The sequence below is a fragment of the Bombyx mori genome, chromosome 16 (assembly GCF_030269925.1).
Source record: "Bombyx mori chromosome 16, ASM3026992v2".
Lineage (NCBI taxonomy): Eukaryota > Metazoa > Arthropoda > Insecta > Lepidoptera > Bombycidae > Bombyx > Bombyx mori.
Genome location: NC_085122.1, coordinates 7,241,548 through 7,258,307, shown reverse-complemented (window position 1 = coordinate 7,258,307; position 16,760 = coordinate 7,241,548). Strand labels below are relative to the sequence as shown.

At 38.5% G+C, this 16,760-nt stretch overlaps 2 protein-coding genes across 3 annotated transcripts in view; one reads left to right on the top strand and one right to left on the bottom strand.

Moving 5' to 3' along the window:
* The window catches only part of LOC119629717 (skin secretory protein xP2-like), a 37,022-nt gene extending 26,257 nt beyond the window's left edge, over window positions 1-10,765 (top strand). Inside the window, exon 2 of the mRNA XM_038016573.1 lies at window positions 10,728-10,765. Coding sequence (XP_037872501.1) covers window positions 10,728-10,765 — 38 coding nt within the window. The remainder of the gene's footprint in view (window positions 1-10,727) is intronic.
* Window positions 1-16,760, bottom strand: part of LOC105842037 (TWiK family of potassium channels protein 9) — a 372,737-nt gene that overhangs the window by 266,640 nt on the left and 89,337 nt on the right. The window lies entirely within an intron of this gene.

The window sequence follows — 16,760 nt, the reverse complement described above, 5'->3', positions numbered from 1 at the left end:
AGCTTCTAACGAAAACTAATCTAATGTCGCAATCAAAATTTACTTCATCTATCTCGTTCTAATTATATAAATATACTAGCTGACCCGGCAGACTTCGTAGTGCCTCAATCGATAAATAAAAGACCTAAGCTTTTGTATAAAATAAACATAAAACAAACAAAAGGAATCCGTCCGACGGGGGACAGATCAAGGAAAAACAAAATTGTTCTTTTTATTTCATTCCGAGCATTTTTATATTTATCTACCTTTTAAACCGTCTCTGGACTTCCACAAATAATTCAAGACCAAAATTTGCCAAATCGGTCCAGCCGTTCTCGAGTTTTAGCGAGACTAACGAACAGTAATTCATTTTTATATATAAAGAAGATATAAGGTTTTGTCAGTTTTATTTTTTTCGTTTAAAATTCTTCCAGACATCATTAGTCCGATTGAGTTCAAACGTTGTACAGTTGTTGTTGACACTTTAGAAAGTTCTCTCTCTGGCTTAATCTCTGAAACGTGCAATACAATAAACGGCACGCGAATCGTTTCAGAAAATGAATTCGTGTCATATTTTAACATTAGCCACAACGAGGAGTGGCTGAATACCAAGGAGTTCTTGTTAGAGAAATTTCTTGAATTTCTACCAAGTAAAATGAGAAGCAAACCAAGTTAAGCAGCACGTGGCACATTGTGGCAGCGGAGAGGCAGACGTTCGGGGTAACCTGGCTCAAAGTTAAACGCGTAGCCCAAAACCGATCGCCATGGTAAAATCCTCTTGAAGCTCTCTGCTCCACTTTCAACAACAAAAAATGAGTTCAAACACACTGGCTTACTGTGTTTCTCGCTGGATGTTCTCAGTGGGTCGCGTTTCCGATCTGGTGGTAGATTTTTTTTTTTTTTCTTAGATGGGTGGACGAGCTCACAGCGCACCTGGTGCTAAGTGGTTACTGGAGCTCATAGACATCTACAACGTAAATGCGCTATCCACCTTGAGATATAAGTTATAAGGTCTCAAGTATGGTTACAACGGCTGCCCCACCCTTCATATCGAAACTCGTTACTGCTTCACGGCAGAAATAGGCAGGGTAGTGTTACCTACCCACGCGGACTCACAAGAGGTCCTACCACCAGTAAAAATTCTGCAAAGCACTGTTCTTGCTAGGGCCAGTGTTAGCAACGCCTCCAGGTTGAGCCCCGAAAGCTCACCTACACGTTAGGGTAACGCTGATATAGCCTCTCAAGATTATCATCATAGGTAGGGAAAAAAAACTGTGTTTTTTTTTATTGCTTAGATGAGTGGACGAGCTCACAGCCCACCTGATGTTAAGTGGTTACTGGAGCCCATAGACATCTACAACGTAAATACGCCACCCACCTTGAGATATAAGTTGTAAGGTCTCAAGTATAGTTACAACGGCTGCCCCACCCTTCAAACCGAAACGCATTACTGCTTCACGGCAGAAATAGGCAGGGTGGTGGTACCTACCCGCGTGGACTCAAAAGAGGTCCTACCACCAGTAAATGTACGAGAATTTTAAAATTTGATAATATTCTATCCTATCTTAACAGTGATTACTAGTGAACCGTTCAAAGAGAAATTCCAAAGATATCCAAAGCTATGTACTCTTACAATGCTGCTCAAATATAATTTATTAAATGCGTTCGTCCTTCAATGGTATTAAGGGTGACTTTGAAATCGTCCCCAATAAATAATAACCGTAAAAGGATCGTACCTTGTTATTTTTGTATATTTAAAAATGAATGTGAATGAATGCGTATACCTAATTTATCTGTAACACGAAAATATGCATTCCTCTAAATAAATTACGTAATAACTAAAGAAGTATAAGAAAAAAAGAAAATCTTTTCTTTTCTCTTCTATTTTTTGTGCGACATTAAAACAAAATTTTAACTATTAAAAATTCATATACACACGATTCTTTGGTTCTTTAATATTTAAGTACCTTATTAACTAACGTATTTAAAATTACTAGAGGTCCCGCAGTAGTCGAAATTCGACTATAATTAATTGGAATTGTAAGTTTGTACACTATTATGATTGTATTTTATACTTCTATCATCACAAATTTCGCCAAGACTACACTATAAAAAATATTAACAAAGACAAACAATATTTAATCTATTCTCAATTTTACAACAGACGTCAAGAACAAAAGTTTGACAATGTATGCATGCGTGTGTGCGTCAAATACATGGTATGTAGTGTGTGTAATGTTTTCTTTATTGATTTAATGTACCTTTTATACATCTAAAAAATATTAGCATTGTGTACTTCTTCTCTATATTCTCTATAAGTGTGGAAAATGTCATTCTCCTCCGTCCGCGCAATTTTCGTAAAAAGGAATACAAAAATTTTGCTTCACGTATTAATATATAGATATGATTTAAAAAAATGACAATTTTAAATCTACTGTAAAATTCTTCTAAGTAAACAAGGTACCGTTCTGAAACTTTAAGACCAAAGACAAACATCGTTTAAATATACCAGTCAGTAGCTTTGCCCGCGATCTAATTTGTAGTAGACTCAATTTATCGCATGGAAAAGCATGTTTATATTAAACCATGTAACATTATCATTCAGAAAATTAATGGCGCCATCTACAAAGTCACTGCAAATGAGCTTATAAATTTTAAATTCATGATATCATTATATCACTAATTCACTATGTTAGTGCGCTAATCAAAGAAATCGTTATTTAAAACAAAAACAAAAGGGTAATAAGGTTCATATTCGTGTAATCGTGCATGGATTAAGCGATGAACGGCTGTTCAAATTATTTGTTTTAATTATTATTCGATGAGCATAAACCCCCGAAATTAATTCATATTTTCCTTTAAGTTTCCTTCTACAAAAAGACAACAATCTACACTACCATCAGGTCATTTAATGAAGATCGAGTCGATAACTAAAGAATAAGTTAGCTATGTATGCCGGCGGACGTACTAAAATTATTATTATACAGTATTATTCTTTATAATGTGCACATATCGAAATGAGGGAATCTATGCTTAATTTTATCGAGGGAAAAATATTTAAAAAATGCTAATTTTTTTTTTTTTTAATTTTTAAATTTTTTGTTCACTACTGTGATTCCGGTGTAAGCAAAACGGTGTAACTTTTGAACTAAATGATCTATCGCGCTTAAACAAATTCTATAATGTTTGGAAGTATTTTTTTAGCATGAATCCGTTATTTTTTCATAAATTTTTACAACAATCCTAAATATTCTCAAAAGGACGCCCCCTTTACCTACTTTTTTATTACTTAAAGTTATTTTACATCGTATTAGTAAAAAATTCATGTTTACAACTCAAACATAACAGTCTCAATTTATAGGAAATCAATTCACAATTGTAAATAGAAATTAATTTCGTAGCTTCATAACTTTTTCATCTCTGTCACTGCTGTGTTATTGACGTTCCACATTCATTGTACTGCTGCTTTTCAAACAGAGCAATCACGGCAAATTGTACCTTAAAGGAAGTGACTTTCTTTACATATTATTAAAAAATAAACTTGTAGTTTGGAAGACTGTAACGTGGATTAGTGGCAGTTTTTGCCTAATTCTGCCGCGAAAGAGCTTAGGACAGTAGTTATCACGATTTAATTGTGTTTCAAACTAACGATTACTATTGACATCGAAATATGGTTCACTTGATGGTACCAGGATCACAGCACACGCGAGGAGCTCCCTCCGCTGACGGCTCTTTTCAAACCAAACATTTTTTTTATTTTTGCTTTATTGCTTAGGTGGGTAGACGAGCTTACGGCCCACCTGGTGTTAAGTGGTTACCGGAGCCCATAGACATCTACAACGTAAATGCCGTCACTTAACTTGAGATATAAGTTCTAAGATCTCAGTATAGTTACAACGGCTGCCCCACCCTTCAAACCAAAACGCATTACTGCTTCACGGCTAAAATAGGCAGGGTGATGGTACCTATCCGTGCGGACTCACAAGAGTTTCTACCACCACTAAACATAACGCTTGGGAAACAAAAAACCGATCAATATATAGTGCAGATAAATTTTCACCTAAATGCCGGACGATAATCGTTATTTCTATACGGCTATCGGCAGCCGGCGACCACAAAGGCCGATGTTTCAATTAAATTTTATTTAACTGTAGGTTAGATATTTAATCCGGACCTGGCTTAATGCACGGCGATATGGAGTATTACATATGACCGTACGATATTATGAGGATATTGTTTCGGGAACTGGATTTAGAAAATTTCTTGTTTACTTACATATTCTGGCCTGCACGTGTTTTTTTTTTTATTGCCATATAGGCAGACGAGCATACGGCCCACCTGATGGTGAGTGGTTACCGTCGCTCATGGACGTCAGCAATGCCAGGGGCAGAGCCAAGCCGCTGCCTACCGTTTAATACTTTTAATATCTCGAATGTTTAAATATTAGTTACTAAGAGAGAGAGAGAGAGAGAGAGAGAGAGAGAGAGAGAGAGAATTCTTTATTGTACACCAAAAAAACAAATAAACAGTACGATACATCAAAGTACAAAAAAGTACAATTGGCGGTCTTATCGCTAAGAGCAATCTCATCCAAACAACCATCAGGTGGACAAGAATCATTTATCATTAGTTCAATCATCATAATAAGTTCATAAGTTGCACATTTCTGCGGTAAAAGTGTTATTTTTTGTGCGTTACAACTATATTATAATGGGCCAAAAGAGTCATTTAATGAATAAATAAATATACTTCAATTAAAAATCTACACTCCAAACATTACATTTATTACAAGTACCGACAACAACAAACAATCAGAAACAAAAATTACTGAGCAAACAAACAAAAAAAAACAACTTTTAATTTAGGGACCAGCAAACGTTCTGAACGCCGACAAACAATTGTACGAGTTCATTAACCTCCGAACAAAAAGGTTTTTAACGAAAAATAATAGGCGCGCTTCGACTAAGCTCAACGACTTTATTAAATTGATGAGTTACTTTGAATTTTTTCGCCGACTACGCCTTCTCTTATCTGTAATAGTCATTCCGATTGAAGTTCGCGAGTGGCTGCACACTATGAGATCTATTTAAGGTTCTTAAGCTCACTGACTCCAATTACAATCTATATAAGTTATACTTAAGATGAAACGATTAAATGTTCTTAAAATTTTAATTAGTTACCTTCAATCTGATGTCAACAGAAAAGAGTCTTTACGCACATAAAGCAGTCAGCTATAAATAAAATTGCTTTTACTGTGGAGTTTAGTATACTCATATAATTATCCCAGACATTTTGATTCTGTATAGTTCTCTGAAGCACGGACGACGCAGTTGCTATTTATTTGTAGACATTTAATATTAAATATTGCGCGAACTACCCTCTATTTTTATGAAAAATACAAAATGCGAGATTAATCTGCCTGCGATTATCAAATCTAAGAAGAAAATACTATACAGTTACGTAAATACTATACGAAGTCAGAGCACGTTGCCAGAATTGGCGAGCGATTGAACAGTTATCCCGTCGGGAGCCGTGCTTTCTGGTCGCTCGCTAAGGCTGCAGAAGGTAACTTCTGCAGGTCTAGTCCACTACGCAAGTCCGATGACAGTCTGGCCCATAGTGCGAAAGAGAAGGCTGACCTTCTGGTCAAACTCTTCGCCTCGAACTCGACCGTGGACGACGGGGGTGCCACACCACCGAACATCCCCCGGTATAATAGCTCCCTGCCTGAGATCTGCTTCACGCAGTGTGCAGTCAGGCGGGAGCTCCGACTCCTGGACGTCCATAAGTCGAGTGGGCCAGACGGCATCCCTGCAGTGGTTCTGAAAACGTGCGCCCCTGAGCTGACGCCTGCGCTAACGCGTTTGTATCGCCTCTCTTATTGCACTAATAGGGTTCCGTCTTCATGGAAGACTGCCCACGTCCACCCTATCCCCAAGAAGGGTGACAGGTCGGACCCATCGAGTTATAGGCCTATCGCGATAACTTCCTTGCTTTCCAAGGTGATGGAGCGAATAATAAATATACAACTCCTGAAGTATCTGGAGGGTCGCCAGCTGATCAGTGACCGACAGTACGGTTTCCGTCACGGTCGCTCAGCTGGCGATCTTCTTGTATACCTTACTCACAGGTAGGCTGAAGCCTTGGAGAACAAGGGCGAGGCTCTTGCTGTGAGCCTTGATATCGCGAAGGCCTTGGACAGGGTCTGGCATAAGGCACTTCTATCGAAGTTACCATCTTACGGAATCCCCGAGGGTCTCTGCAAGTGGATCGCTAGCTTCTTGGATGGGCGGAGCATCACGGTCGTTGTAGACGGTGACTGCTCTGATACCATGACCATTAACGCTGGCGTTCCACAAGGTTCGGTGCTCTCCCCCACGCTTTTCATCCTGTATATCAATGACATGCTGTCTATTGATGGCATGCATTGCTATGCGGATAACAGCACGGGGGATGCGCGATATATCGGCCATCAGAGTCTCTCTCGGAGCATGGTGCAAGAGAGACGATCAAAACTTGTGTCTGAAGTGGAGAACTCTCTGGGGCGAGTCTCCAAATGGGGTGAATTGAACTTGGTTCAATTCAACCCGATAAAGACACAAGTTTGCGCGTTCACTGCGAAGAAGGACCCCTTTGTCATGGCGCCGCAATTCCAAGGAGTATCCCTGAAACCTTCCGAGAGTATCGGGATACTTGGGGTCCACATTTCGAGCGATGTCCAGTTTCGGAGTCATTTGGAAGGCAAATCCAAGTTGGCGTCCAAAATGCTGGGAGTCCTCAACAGAGCCAAGCGGTACTTCACGCCTGGACAAAGACTTTTGCTCTATAAAGCACAAGTCCGGCCTCGCGTGGAGTACTGCTCCCATCTCTGGGCCGGGGCTCCCAAATACCAGCTTCTTCCATTTGACTCCATACAGAAGAGAGCCGTCCGGATTGTCGATAATCCCATTCTCACGGATCGTTTGGAGCCTCTGGGTCTGCGGAGGGACTTCGGTTCCCTCTGTATTATGTACCGCATGTTCCATGGGGAGTGCTCTTAGGAATTGTTCGAGATGATACCAACGTCTCGTTTTTACCATCGCACCGCCCGCCACCGGAGTAGAGTCCATCCATACTACCTGGAGCCACTGCGGTCATCCACAGTGCGTTTCCAGAGATCTTTTTTGCCACGTACCATCCGGCTATGGAATGAGCTCCCCTCCACGGTGTTTTCCGAGCGCTATGACATGTCCTTCTTCAAACGAGGCTTGTGGAGAGTATTAAGCGGTAGGTAGCGGCTTGGCTCTGCCCTTGGCATTGCTGAAGTCCATGGGCGACGGTAACCACTCACCATCAGGTGGGCCGTATGCTCGTCTGCCTACAAAGGCAATAAAAAAATAAAAAATACAGTTGCTTTTTTTAATTTTTTTTAATTGCTAATGTGGGTGGACGAGCTCACGGCCCTTCTAGTGTTAAGTGGACGCCAGAGTCCAAAGACATCAACCATGTCAATACCGCCGCCTATAATGAGCTCTCAATCTCAGTTTTTAACAGCTACCCCACCCTTCAAGCCGAAACGTATTACTGCTTCAAAGCAAATACAGGCAGGATGGTGCTATCTACCCACGTGGGCTCACAAGGCGCCCTGCCACCAGTTGGCTATTTTCTTGTTGATATTAAATAATAAACAAGGTTGATAGTGATGATAGGCTCTGATAGCGTACCAATCTCAGCTGTGAAGGATCCAGGCGTCTTATCATTTAGGTTTCGTTGGTAATTACACATCAGCAGTAGGGCTGATTGTTCATCTACCTTCTCAAACCAAAAAAAAGGCATTTCAGTGGAGCTTAAAAATGAAGTCAGACATAAAATAAAATTTTAAAATACTGTCAGGACTTTTTGGAGGGAACGCGAGGAGTGAAGTTGTGTGATTTGTTTTATTTTGTCTATTTAGTGTTTCTTCGGGTTTAAATGTGTAATAATGGTGGTTTATTAACTGTTTAATATCTGTGAAAGTGTACAAATGTGGGAAAATGAAACAAAACCGCTGGACGTAACTTCACGGGATCCTCCAAAAAATCCACTGAAAAAATCTTAGTAAATGACCACCATTTTACTGAGATTATATTTCATCCCATATCATCTCAATTCATTTCATTTAATTTCATCCCAGTTGATTAATGTCTCAAATTAAGCATCTTCATTTCATTTCACTCCATAATATCATTTTTCATAGAAATATGAATAGTACAAATTAAAATAAGACATGACTTAAAGGTCTCAGTTACCAGGTCATAAAATCTCTTAAAAAAAAATACTGTCACAGCCATTGTTCAGTCTAAAACACCGCTACCACGAAACCGAAACTCGAATGAATCGCATTACGTCATTATGATATCGCGATCGAAGATTTCAATCGCAAACGTCTGCCTCCAATATACTCGTACATAGTTAGCACAACGTTATCTCTTGTAATTCGAAAACTTCAAACTTTGGTAATTAATCACCACGCTCAGACTGATTTAATGTACCCGAATAGATTGTCCAGGGATAGCGTGAAGATAGATACTAATACAAAAAAAAAGAAAACAAATTGAATTTTTGACATGACGATGTTAGACAGAACACAGATAAATATAACAATATATAATAATAAAAAGTGAGTGCAGAGGCACCGCATTTTACGGGAAAGATGCCTATTTATCAAAGTTATTTTTTTTATTGCTTAGATAGGTGGACGAACTCACAGCCAACCTGGTGTTAAGTGGTTACTGGAGCCCATAGACATCTACAACGGTAATGTGCCACCCACCTTGAGATATAAGTTCTAAGGTCTCAAGTATAGTTACAACGGCTGCCCCACCCTTCAAACCGAAACGCGTTACTGCTTCACTGCAGAAATAGGCAGGGTGGCGGTACCTAGCCGCGCGGACTCACAAGAGGTTCCATCAACAGTTAATTCTTGATGTTTCCAGAACGCCGTGTTAAACTTCAGCAATCTTATGAAGAAACATACGGTTTGAATTGAGAAACTTCATTCGAGTCCTCAGCGGGAAACGGCGGCTTGAATGTGCCCCTTGTATTTCTGACGTTCAAGATAGACAGTGACTCACTGTGAGTAGGACCGTAATGTTCTTTTGAAGATAATAAATACGATAAATTTAATTCATTGGACATAAATAAACTCATGAGATTATTCCGTGTATGTACATGCACGTATCCGATACACCGTACGGAGGAAGGCTTGTCTCCTCAGTTTCACTGCTGATTTGACCCAGAGACGGAAGCGCTCACCAACCGCCTTGGTATAATATTAGTTGCGCGTTCACAGCATATTATTACTGTTTCTTTTTTATTTATATTAGACTAGCTGACCCGGCAGACTTTGTATTGCCTCAATCGATAAATAAAAGACGTAAGCTTTTGTATAAAATAAACTTAAAACAAATAAAAGGAATCCGTCCGACGGGGGACACATCAAAGGAAAAACAAATTTATTATTTTTATTTAATTCCGAGCATTTTCGTATTCATTCACCTTTTAAACCTTCTCTGGACTTCCACGAATAATTCAAGACCAAAATTTGCCAAATCGGTCCAGCCGTTCTCCAGTTTTAGCAAGACTAACGAACAGCACAGTTTATTTTTATATATATAGAAATAATAGAATAGATAATAGATCATTTCCGTATAAATAAAATCGCTACTTTCGAAGATCATTTGTGCATTTAAATAATGCTTCCAACATGCTTGATCTCTAATGAATCGTCCTTCTTAAGTTTTTTTTTGTTAGTAATAAGTAAAATCTCAATATAGTTAGCGCACCGTAATCGAAGATGTCCACTGTCATCACAAGATATAACCCAATAGATTGTTATGTTAAGCGCAATTAAATTGACGTACGCCATTCTCACGTCTGGTTTGTTTATTTTATGTATATTTTTATTTTGATAAGAGCAAAGGCTTTCGTGGACGTGCTTAAAAACGTATTTATGTTGTGATGAGTAATTTTCGGATGCCAAAACATAAATGCTACATCATTAAAGTCGCACTGTAAAGGGTAAGAAATAACAGTTCAACTTCGATAGCAATATGGATAGTTTCTGGGTGAGAAAATAGTTTTCCATTTGTATCTAGGTCTTTGGATCCCGTGGTACAGTACCCAGCCAGAGCTATCGGGCTAACAATGACTTGAACATTTCTTCTTATTTTGAAGGAATAATCTAACACAATTTCTTCATTATTTGCAAGTTATCTTATTGTTCTATGTTATTAATTAAGAAATTTCGGGTCGTTCTTCTAAGCAAACTTATTATTCATGTTTATTAACTTGGTCGATTCATCTAAATTTTATTTGGTTTTATTATAGTTGGTAAATTACTAAAATTATCTTAATATTTGTTGGAGAATTCGGAGAAAATTTACCAAGCGCTATTATTTTCAACGTATTAGGATAATTTCAATTTAGATCTTGTATAGAAAATATTGAGCTTTAATATACAAAGATTTGTTTGTAATTAAGCAACCTATTCATGGAAAAGCCTTAATTTTGCAAACCAGAATTCAATTCAAATAGAGTGATATTGAATAAAAAAAAAACACGATCTCGCCAAAATTAATTCTGAACGGGAATCAAATTCAAACTCTGTTGTACGGAAACTAGAATCATTACTACCGCCTTGACTTACAAGATGATGAAAAAAATGCCCCCAAACTCACACAAACTGATGAAAAAAACTATAATTCCTATAATCGGATTAACATTTGCAGTTGATAAAACCCTGGACAATCAGACGAATAAGAAATAGCCGGTATTGTTATACGAACAGTAAATAGAATGATGTTAAAGTCACTTTGAAAAATGATGCCTCAACTTTTTGAGGGGAGACGGGCACAGACAATGAACTGAGCGTGGGATCAAACGTTTTCTGAAGTAAAAAGTTGATTAATTCATCCGATATGACGACTACGTTAAAGATAGTGATATTATTCAGTGACTTATAACTAATAGACGCGTGTGTTTTGTGTGTTCATTCTTTTTTTTTCTTTTTTTCGTTTCTTAATTTATTAGTCAATTTATGCACAAGAGTACAGTGGCAGACTTTATGCCTAAGCTATACCCTATCAGTCAACCAAAAGCTGTTTAGAAAGTGCTACGTTAGGTGCACTATTTTATTGAAAAAAATGTAAAAAAGGATTAAAATCTTTAAATAACAATACTGAGTTTAGCATATTATTTTATTGAGCACCAAACGGCTTAAAAACAATGTCCACCAATGCAACGTTAAAAAGCTAGTTTAATAATATCGACGCGCTTCTGTTAGATTTCTAGGCGAAATTGATAACGGTAAGTATTATCAACTCATCGAATTCTGGGTGCATCTATACTAATATTATAAAGAGGAAAGATTTGTTTGTTTGTTTGTTTCGAATAGGCTCCGAAACTACTGGACCGATTTGAAAAATTCTTATTCCATTAGAAGCCGACATTGTCCCTGATGAACATAGGCAACTTTTTTTTTTTTTTTTGGGTTCTTGTGTGTTTTAATGTTTCCGAAGCGAAGCGAGGGCGGGTCGCTAGTCTGTTATAATTATGCGGAAATGAAATCTTTTGGCATGCGGTGGCTAGAGACATTCACATTGTTGTAACTACTTACTGCAAAATGGGCCGTGGCCTTTCTTAACAAATATGTATTAAAAAAATCGTAAATGCGACCTCATGAAAATCTAATGAAATCTAATAAAGAATGTAATTTGCAACATGAAAATAGGTCGACAATTTTCCCCCTCCTACTCCGCATTCTAATTTCAAACCATTCGGTTTCCCGTTATATTAACACGACTTGATCAACACAACCTTTAATGAAATTTTAAAATCTGTAGTTCCTTTATAAACAAAAGAGTTTTCGAAGCATTCTAAGAATTTCGGGGAATTATTGCAATCATCAGAATTCCAAGATCAAACTTCGTAATAATAAGTAATTCAATTATTTTAAATGACATTAATTCAATTAATTCTAAGGGTTTGTAATTCATATTAAGATATAGTGCGTTAAGCCTTTATCTTTAGAGCATCTAATCAAGGTAATGAGTGATTACTTACGCATTTACTTTGTACGATAAGAACAATTCGAGATGTCAAATCGCGTTTTCCAACTACGCTTATTATGTATGACAGCCGAAAATAGTTTTATGTAAACGAACACTAGGAATTAAACCACAAAATATTCAATTATAATTGAAAAATACAAAAGAGAGAGAGAGAGAAAGAGAGAGGGAGAGAGAGAGAGAGAGAGAGAGAGAGAGAGAGGGAGAGAGATATTTTTAAACGGAATTACAGAGTTTTGGCTTTTATCATTGGCAGGTAGCATTGTAAGCCTACATGAGTAGGTACCACCACTCTACCTATTTTTATTTTACCGCAAAACAACACGCGTTTCCGTTTAAAGTGTGGTATAGTGATCTCTTGACTATGACCATGGCATTGCTATGAATCCTTTTTTTTATTGCTTATATGGGTGGACGATTTCACAGCCCACCTGGTGTTAAGTGGTTACTGGAGCCCATAGACATCTACGAAGTAAATGCGCCACCCACCTTGAGATATCAGTTCTAAGGTCTCAGTATAGTCACAACGGCTGCCCCGCCCTTCAAACCGAAACGCATTACTGCTTCACGGCAGAAATAGGCAGGGCAGTGGTACCTACCCGCGCGGACTCACAAGAAGTCCTACCACCAGCCTGCGTTCCCGATAAAGAATCCTTGTGCTTGCAGTTGGGTCACTATGTTTTCCTCTTATTTCCTCATTGATCAAACAAGTTCCGTAATATATTTCAGAACTTCAGTTAGGCTTTTGAGATTTAATCGTCAATCTTTCTATCACGACATCATACCATCAACGAAGGTAACCGCCACTCACCTTCCCACAGCCGTCCAAACCTCAGCACTCACAAAAACAAAAACTCCTCCATTAATCCTTCATTAGTTTCGACGATTTTCTCCTTAATCCTCATTGTATTTTCAAAAGGTTCGGAAACATGAAAAACTCGAATCTTCAATTTAGAAGTTTTATTAATTTGCGCTCATAAAATTAAAGGTCTCATGATGAAAATTTAATTACCTCTCAGAGGAAACTAAGAGCTTCTGTTTTACAATTTATGGGAGTTTATTATTAAGTTGTCTGTTGAATTCCGACAGACTGTCCTAAAATTTGATTTTCAGAGATGTGACGTTGCCGGTTGCACTGCTTTATTTGCAAGCACTGAAAATAAAAACCAAAAATCTGCCATGCGATAAATGTTATTCACCTGCAGTGCGCTGATTAAAATATTACATGGTTAATATAAAATATACATAGGTATGTATCTAATATATGCTATTTCCATTAGTGGCAGACAGAATATTAATTAAATTTCTTTCTTTTGAATTAAGAGATACTAATATGGTATTTGTATACAATTACAGTAACAGACATGTGCAGTGCAGCAGTAATGCGTTTCGGTTTGAAGGGTGGGGTAGCCGTTGTAACTATACTGAGACCTTAGAACTTATATCTCAAGGTGGGTGGCGCATTTACGTTGTAGTTGTCTATGGGCTCCAGTAACCACTTAACACCAGGTGGGCTGTGAGCTCGTTCACCCATCTAAGCAATAAAAAAAAAAAATATGTGCTCAGTTTTAAATGCATGTGGTGTGGCGGTAGCCATCACAGAACATAAGATATTTGACAGATGCCTGAATCTTGCTTACGACATCTATACATATAAATAAAATTGGAGTGTCTGTTTTTAACATTGAAACAACCGCTTTTTACTACGTGCATATGAATATCTATACGGTACATACACCAAAATAACATTTTTTTTCCATTTTTGTCTGTCGGTCTGTCTGTCTGTTTGTTCCAGCTAATCTCTGGAACGGCTAGACCGATTTTGACGAGACTTTCACTGGCAGATTACTGGTGATCTAAAGAGTAACTTAGGCTACTTTTTTTAGACTAGCTTCGCCCTGCGGCGTTACCCACGGTAAGAAAATAACCGCGGGTAACATCGCGGGACTCTGCTATTAATAATAAAATTTAATGTTTCCGAAGCGAAGCGAGGGCGGGTCGCCAGTCTTTAATATAAGCTTGCATATATACAAATTCCGAACAACAACATTCGGACCGTCGGTCTACCAAATAATATTACCCGCTCGGTGGAAGATCTTCTTTCCGTCGTGTACCTACAAACTGGTGACCTGCGACGGAGCAATTGCAGCCTTCACACTTCATCATCAGCGCGTCAACAACTTCAGCTACCACAATTCCCGCATTCTCGCAGATAAAAACAAGTCATCAACAGTCGTCCCACAGCAAGTCAACAACACAGCCTCAACAGAACCATCGCAGCCGACTCACCGTGCTTCCTGGTCCTACGGCACGCACTTTCACTGCCTCATCACGCCACTACAGTCCATGAGTAATACAGTACTCTATCTTTTTTTTTATTGCTTAGATGGGTGGACGAGCTCACAGCCCACCTGGTGTTAAGTGGTTACTGGAGCCCATAGACATCTACAACCTAAATGCATCATCCACCTTGAGATATAAGTTCTAAGGTCTCAAGTATAGTTACAACAGATGCCCCACCCTTCAAACCGAAACGCATTACTGCTTCACGGTAGAAATAGGCAGGGTGGTGGTACCCACCTGCGCGGACTCACAAGAGCTCCTATCACCAGTAAGTACTCATGAGTGCTTGCTGAACTGCTCACCACCAGCCGGATCGCAACAAAAATTATCAATTCCGACCAAGACCACTAATCTGCGCAATACCAAGGAAGCGTTAAAATAAATCTTTATCATACAACTGAACTCATAATAGCTTTCCGTGACGACGTGCCATTTCATCACAAAGTAACGGCTCTGTATTTTCACACTCGTAAAAAGTGCCTTAAAAACTGCGAAGAGTTCACACTTTTTCACGAAAAAAAATATAATTCGGTCAAACGGTTTCTTATCAAAATTGAGTGAAGCTATAACGCAAATTAAAAAGGACCAACTTAATCTAAAACGGGGAGAATTCAAGTATCTAATTGAATAATTTCGCTTAGAGAAGGAAACTGCTCCGGGCAAAAGGGATGAGGAAGGGTATTTTAAGGGCATGAAATAATTCCTCTTTAAACGACCTATGGGAGGAATTGACTCAATTGTATTGTATTTTTATGGCGAAACCGTCAAATTGAGTGCTTTTATTCGTGTTTTTTATCAGAATGCAGAATATAATTCGACTCACTTGATGGTAACCGTCGCTGATGTGCATACCAGTCGACCAAGCTAAGTTTGCACCTCGGTGGAATGCGGCAATTCTGGCGGTCGGCAATTCCGATAGTTATACGAGTCAGAGTGAGAGCGAAAGCGAAATGTCAATAAATAGTAGTGATTCTTCTTAATTATAGTTATCCCAATCTTTGGGATTTATTGTATAATATATTGTAAAACAATAAATGCAAAGTAAAATCTAACAAAAATTTGTTTACATTTTTAAAGTCATAGCGAATCTTTTTTTCAGACCGTACCTAAGAGGCAGTGTGACGCAATCGACGCGTGGTGCAAACTTAGATCGGTCGAGTTTGTACATACGTTTGTGCTACTTGTGATGGGAGTCCTGTGAGCCCGCACGGCTGGTACTACCACCCTACCAATTTCTGCCGCAAAGCCATAATGCGTTTCAGTTGAAGGGTGGGGTGGGGCAACTTTTATATGTACTATAAAAACTAATACTTAGAACTCATGTCTTAAGATGAGCGGCTGCGTTGACGTAATTGATATGATGTGGCTCCGGTGGCCACTTATTACCAAGACGGCCGTGAGCTCCTCCACCCATCTTAACAAATTAAAAATTAAAAAGTGTACATCCGCCACGCGTGGGCACAGTTAAGCCTAAAATCCATTAGAAGAAAGATCATAGAGCTCAGAAAAAACCGCGAAGATTTACTCTAAAAAAATCTCTCTATTTCTAGTAAAACCGTACATACGCTTTCTACTCTTTAATCAAGAATCCGAAATTGCCTACAAAAATTACTATATATTTTCGCAAGATCATTCAGATGGTCATTGATTAGCTTTGAAAACAACTTTAAAAGATTACCTCGCTGCTTAAGATCTTAATCTACAACACTTTAAAATAATTAAATTTTCAGGCTTTAGAAACTAGTTAAAGTCTTATCTTGAATACTCACTTTGAGATCGGAATCTTAAACTTAAATCTTAATTTAGTATTTATCTTTAATTACTAAGTTAAATAAAAAGAATACATCTAAATATGTATATAAAAGAACATGTCTTAACAAAGCAATTCATCACTTGACCCTAAGCCGCTGGCCTACAAACCTAAAATTCTGGTAATTGATGCCTTTCACAGCTTCATTATATCATCAGCATGCATTATTTACGCATGACATCTTGTAAGCCCATACGGGTAGGTAGAACGAGCCTATCTATTACTGCCGCGAAACAGTAAAATGTTCTGGTTTGAGGAGTGGTACTACCTTCATACTATATAATTGAGATTTACACCTCTAACCCCAAGATAAGTGGCAGCATTCACGTTGTGATGTCTATTGGTTTCGGTACCCACTAAACACCAAGTATGTCGTGAGCTCGTACATACATCTGAATATCAATAAAAGAAAAATAACCTTTTTTCCCCCCCTCCGGGGTCAGAACTCGGATGAGGTAAGGTGGCTACCGCAGTTTACACTACAACGCAGCTCACCTCAAGGACGCCCGGCCGACGGAGCGTTCGAGTGCTCTGAGGAATTG